Here is a 6,000-nt window from a genome sequence, read left to right as displayed (position 1 = left end):
AGCGTTTCAGGCGTTTCACTGCTAAGAGTCTGGAGTTAAATTATGGTGGCCAAGAGCATGGCTGGGCCAGCCCAGGTATAGCAGCCTATGTCCTTGTGACTTGAAAGCTTTATTTGGAAGATTCCTATGCCTTGGGATTGTAGAGGAGGACATAAGGTTATCCCTGCCTCCTTCTCTCAGGCCACTGCTCCGGAAGCATCACACCCTGCATGGGCTGACATTCCCTGTCACCTTGCTGTCATTGGCTGCAGGAGACACTCCTGGATCATGAGGCACCATGTGGATCACATGTCCCTGCAAGGAATCCAGTAATGGGCACATTTTCTGTGTCCTTTGTTTTCTCTCTGATCATCTTGTCTGAAAAGCTGGAGGAGATGAGGTGTTTAGAGAAAATGAGGGAAGGGGCTGGTACTCAGGAGGTGCTGGTTTTGTACCTGCAGCTGGAAGCTTCCCTTTTGTTCCTGTGTCAAACACCGAAATCAAAAGAATGGGTTTAAGCTGTGGGCAAGCAAGTGCTGATGTTTGTGGCTGGCTTCTTTGCATCTGAATAGGAAGAAATTCACGGTATCTCACTTAAGATGCAGAGTCAAATATATATAAATGCAGTAAGGAAAGGAACCTGTTTTACTGGATGACAAACTGCCTGTAAATCAGTGTTGTGTCTGCTGTAGAGAAGTAAAAACTTATCAGGGTCTTACAGTTAGTGCTAAAGACACAAGAAATAATTTCTCTCTGTTGCTACATGGGAGGTGGCTTCAGCTTTTGGGCACACTGTGAAAAACTCAGGAAAACTGAAAAGAGATGAGGCAAATTTAATAAATGCAAGAGAACTAGAAGTGAGGACTGCCATAGAGTGAGCTGGTCTTTTAGGGGGTGCAACAGAAAGAAAACCCTCCAGTCTATGTGCAGCTGATATTCAAGAGATGCCGATCAATAATTTTTTTATTTTGCTGCTTGGTACAGCAAAGGGAGCTTGGCCCAATTTTCAGGGAAAATTGATTTAGAAACACTATTAGAAAAAAAGCAAAGTGTAAGGGCACCAAAGCACCACAGGAGGATGTTTATGTGAGGAGTTTACAGGATGGCTTTGAACAAACATCCCTCAAGAGCATCAGCCTACTTGACCCATTCCAGTGATGCAAGTTTTCCTGTTTCACATCCCCTGCAGACCTTCAGAGCAACTTTCTCTCTGGATGGAAGTCACCCATTGTGGTACCCCCACATGCAGGAGTAGGAGGTTCATTTTAGGTTTATGAGCAACAGTCGAGATGAACACTGACAGCGTGCGAGCACGGAGCACACCTGGAGCAAAACGTGGGAGCAGCAGAGCCCTCCTGGGGAAGCGGAGGGGCAGGCGCCGACCTCTTCACTCTCGTGGCCAGTGACAGGACGCGAAGAAAAGGCATGAAGCTGAGTAAGGGGAGGTTTAGTTTGAGTATCAGGAATAGGTTCTTCACCCAGACAGTGGTTGGGCACTAGAACAGGCTCCCCAGGGAAGTGGTCACAGCACCAAGCCTGGTAGAGTTCAAGTGTTTGGACAATGCTTTCAGGGATTCTTGGGGATGGTCCTGTGCTGGGCCAGGAGCTGGACTCGATGATCCTAATGGGTCTCTCCCAACTCAGCATATTCTGTGATTTTGTGATTCTCTGATTTGAGGTGCTAACTGCAGAGAGAGGGGGCTGTGACCTGAGATCCAGCCGTACGCCCCACGGGTAAGGTCTGGGGCTGTGGACGACCCTCCTTCCGTCACTCGGTTCGTCCCCCGCGCACCCCTACCCGTCCCTCACACTGTCACGGCCCCAGAGTACTACATCTCCCGTCGGCCCCCTCTATGGCGGGCGACGCATGCGTCAGCCACCTCCCAACATGCCCACGCCCCCGAGGCTTGCCGGGATTTGTAGTTCCAGTCTGCGGTACGGGCCCTTGCCGGCCCCTCGGCCGGGGACTCCATTTCCCGTGGGCCTGAGGGGCGGCGCATGCGCCGCGCGGGCAGCGGGGCGCGGTGGGGGGGCGCGGGGCAGCGCAGGTTCCCTTCTGCGCTGGCTGCGGCCTTCACCGAGCGGGGGGGCGGCCCCGGCCCGGCCCCGCGGGACCATGGACCCGGCCGAGGCCGTCCTGCAGGAGAAGGCGCTCAAGTTCATGGTGAGGGGCCGCGGCGGCGGCGGCGGATGTGGGCACCTGTGTGGAGGGGCTGGGGGGGATGGGCGTGGGGTGGTGGAGGGTGGCGAGATGGAGCGGGGAGCAATGAGGAAGGGGACCCGGGAGGAGGCCGGGCCTCGGGGCTGGGCTGGGCCGGGCCGGACCGGGCCGGACCGGACCGGGGGGCGCCGGGCTGGCGGGCGGAGGAGGGTGGTGAGCGGGGCCCGGGGTGGGGGGGTGTCCTGCCTGCCGGGGAGGGGCTGCGTGCCGGGAGCGGGGTCCCCAAATCCATGGAGAAGGAGCACTGGGAGGAGGGGGAGGGAGCTCCAGGTGCCACCTGGGAGCGAAAGAAGTGAAACTGGAAAGAGGCAGGACCTTGCAGAGGGGCCCAGAGGCACCGGGAGGGTTTGCGCATGTAATTCTTGTTTTTTTCCTCTTTATCTGTACACCTCAGACTATCCTTCCATACGGCACACCATCCCTCTGTAATTTTGTTTTTCCTTCCATTTTCTACCGCGAGAGCTGTAAATACTGACACTTAAGCGTTTCACCTGCTACCGCAGCAGCTTATCAGTTCTAGTGACTGCGAAGAGCACGTACATTGTTTAGATCTGTGAGTTGGCCTCTGGCACGGAAAACAGCCTTGGGGGTACTTGCATCGCATCCGAGGTCCTCTTCAGATGCGGCTAATTTACGTAGATGCGAGGCATTGTGCACTTAAACTGTAGTTTCATTCTCTTTCTTTGTTAGTTGATATTTCTAAGTGTTTTGGCCAGAAATGTAAGATTTTAGAAATGAAAACAAACTGCTGCCAACCAAACTGCGTGTAAATTTCACATACCCCAAACTGTTCTTTCCCTAAGGATATAATTTAAATGACTGGCAACACTTGCTAAAAGTTTGTTTTGAATTAGTGCTTCCAGTGGCACAGAATTAAATTTAGGCTCATCAGGAAGAAGGAATTCTATTAAACCTTCAAAACATATGCCCAAAATGAAATTGTGGAAACACTGTTTGCAAATTTTAATTTTTAATTGAGCTTTGAAACCACTTGTTTGGCTTTTGTTTTTTGATCTGGAAGAGCTTGTTTCTCCTGAGACTTTTTGACCCTTTTGCTAGTAGTCTCCAAGTTTCTCAGATTTATGGAGTCTCAGCTCAGTGAAGTGGGAAAATGCCGTGGACACCTAAATAGACAAGGTAGCAATTAGTAATAATGAATGGCCCTCTTTGGTGCGTGGAAGGCCAAAGGAGTGTCCCAGATCCTGCTGCACTTGTGTTTGGCCAAGCTTGGTAATTACAACCTGCCTCTAGATAGTGAGTTTCACATCCCAAAAAGTTTCTTGTGAAACACTGTTGTCTGCTGCCAGACAGGACTGTGTACGTGCTGCCCTCTCTTCTCATGTGCTGCCTTTTTTGCCTCCTGTACTGAGGTTCCCTTCCAAGGACTTAGTCCAGGCCTTTCGAGATTATCTGTAAGATCAGGCCTGGAGGCTGAGGGAATCCCCATCCGTCTTGCAGCTGGGCTGTGTCCCACTCGAACAACAGAGCAAACAATAGAGCTCCTTGACATTGGGAAGAGGCTGGAGCCTGAGAGTGCTGATCTTATGGGAGATGTGTCTGTTAAGAGCACCAGATAAAGGGAGGAATTACCAAGATCAGGCTGCACTGAGAGCTAAAAGCTAACCTAAGTTCTTCCATGTTTTATTAGAATGCCTCTTGTATGCAAAATGCTTGTAAAATGTGCAGTGAAAGATGTGGCTTTCCTCTGTCCACTCTGAACTTTTTGGGGTATTTTTGCTTACAGGTTGAGAGGAGAGTGAGAAAAGCTTTGGTTTAACATGTCTCAGGCTTTTGCTTTAGTGCATTTCTGTCTAGGATGTGGCTCTTACTTTAATTATGCTGATGTAGTGAAGTTTTGTCAGACTAGGGGTCTTCTGGTGTTCATGGAGGGGTGGCACAGGTAGGTTGTTTAGATACATGAGGTATAAGTTGCAAGTATCATCTTGGCCCTCCTAGGAAAAGTCTTCTTGTTTCTGCCTTTTAGCACTCAGGAAGTGCTTGGGCACTGCAGTAATGGCACTGGTGCAGTTATCTGCACGGAGGTAGCTTGTGCATCCTCTCAGCTAATGCTGAATCATTCACAGTGTTATTACCTTGTCCATCCGAGTGTGGGACACGCTTCATGTTCGTCTTCCTTGTTTGGTGGCTTCACAGTTTGGATTGAGGCAGGCTTTGCTATTAATTATTGATTTTTCTCAGAGCTTCCCAGGCAACATTGTTGGTAAACACTCAAATATGTTTTGGAGACACGAGGCCTGTTATCAAAAACTGGAGAGATAGTTTTGGTTTTGATGTGTGTTTGGGATAGGTTTCATTTCATATGGAAAAGCAACCCTGTAGGGGGTAGTATTTTTGTGCTTCTCTAGAAGATAACACTTTTTTCCACTTAAATATGTCAGTACCTAGTTTTTGACATTGACTTTGAGCAGCTCTCTTGAGTCACAAGGTATCAGGCAAGATGGACCTGGTGGTTTGTTTTTCATTTTAATGTCCAACTCTAATAGAAAAATGTCATGTGGAAACTTCATCCAGTGCTAATATTATGAATGAAACTATTTTGCTTTAAGGCATCTATATTTAATGCTTTGAAAGGCAGATTGTACTCTGTTGTTTGGCTGTATGCTTATGTCTGTGCAACATTTTGATAGGAGTAGAAGGCAGCTGCCTTCTCAGTGGCTGATACTGGCTTGATTACTTGCCAATGAAGCAGTATTACATTTAACTAATAGCTGCTACCAGATTGCTAGTTATCCATGGTCAGTTACAATACGTATAATCTAACAGTTTAAAGTTTAAATCATTTATTTAACTTTGTTTCCTTACTCTCCATTTTAATAAGGCCTAATTTATTTCTCGTACAAAATTGCTGTGTATTAACACTATGCAATACAAAGCAGCTGCTCACCAGGGAAGACTTTTTGCTGGTGAATGAGTGTTTTCTATCATGTGTTCTACATGTCATCAGGTTGTTTGTTTGTTTGTTTGTTTGTTTTTTTAAATGAAAGACGGTTCATAGATTAAAAATATGATCTTTTAAATTATATAGTCCAGTTTTCTGCAGCTACAGCAAGGATTTTACCAGAGTGGAACCTGTCTTAGTTCACTTCAGCCCTTTTTCATGTTTGTACAATGCTACAGATAGAAGTAGACTCTTTATAAAGTACAGTGTGTAAGAGACTGATGCACAAGCTGAACATGCCCATTAGCTTAAAAAAATGCACACAAAAGCCCCGCCCCAACCCCCTTGCCTTACAGAGCCCTGCTTTTATTGCCTTCAAGAAATGGAATTTCCATTGTCATAACTGTTTACAAAAGAACAAGAAATTGAGGTGCTGGATAAGTAACTTTCATGTTTGAATAAGTGTTTGAAACTGTAGATACAGTATTTAAAGTATGAGTGTGATAGGCTCAACTGAGACTTTGATTAAATGCCATATAAAGTAAACTACATAAGCCTGCATAGAATAGTAGATATTTTTTCAAAGTAGCTTCAAATGGTTCTGTTAAGTATACGAATGTTCTGATGATTATCTTTTTAATTAAAATGAGAAATCTTTGTTTAAAGTGGCATTCTTTTTTACGGCCTGTTACAGTCTCTGTAACAATCATTTCTTAAGTCTGAACGTTTTTAATTCCAGGAATCCATTTATATAAAACTATGTTTAGACTTAATTAAGGAACAATTCTTACAAAGCTTGTAAATAGCCAGGAAAAAAGGGACAGAAAATAAAACTGACATTCACACTTAACAGAATGATTGTTACAAGGTATGTAATATGCTATAAAAATACAATAAAGCC

The 6,000-nt window shown here is 46.3% G+C and overlaps 1 protein-coding gene across 5 annotated transcripts in view; it reads left to right on the top strand.

The window, feature by feature from the left end:
- Window positions 1–2,014: 2,014 nt before the first annotated feature.
- The window catches only part of BTRC (beta-transducin repeat containing E3 ubiquitin protein ligase), a 123,148-nt gene continuing 119,162 nt past the window's right edge, over window positions 2,015–6,000 (top strand). For 3 of the 5 annotated variants that reach the window (XM_027647900.1, XM_027647898.1, XM_027647901.1), the window contains exon 1: window positions 2,015–2,143. In XM_027647900.1, coding sequence (XP_027503701.1) covers window positions 2,096–2,143 — 48 coding nt within the window. In that variant the 5' untranslated portion in view covers window positions 2,015–2,095. The remainder of the gene's footprint in view (window positions 2,144–6,000) is intronic. The other 2 variants (XM_027647902.1, XM_027647899.1) reach the window with 1 other exon arrangement.

The sequence above is a fragment of the Corapipo altera genome, unplaced genomic scaffold, assembly GCF_003945725.1.
Source record: "Corapipo altera isolate COAL_440 unplaced genomic scaffold, ASM394572v1 56, whole genome shotgun sequence".
Classification (NCBI taxonomy): domain Eukaryota; kingdom Metazoa; phylum Chordata; class Aves; order Passeriformes; family Pipridae; genus Corapipo; species Corapipo altera.
This window is presented reverse-complemented; position numbering and strand designations above follow the sequence as displayed.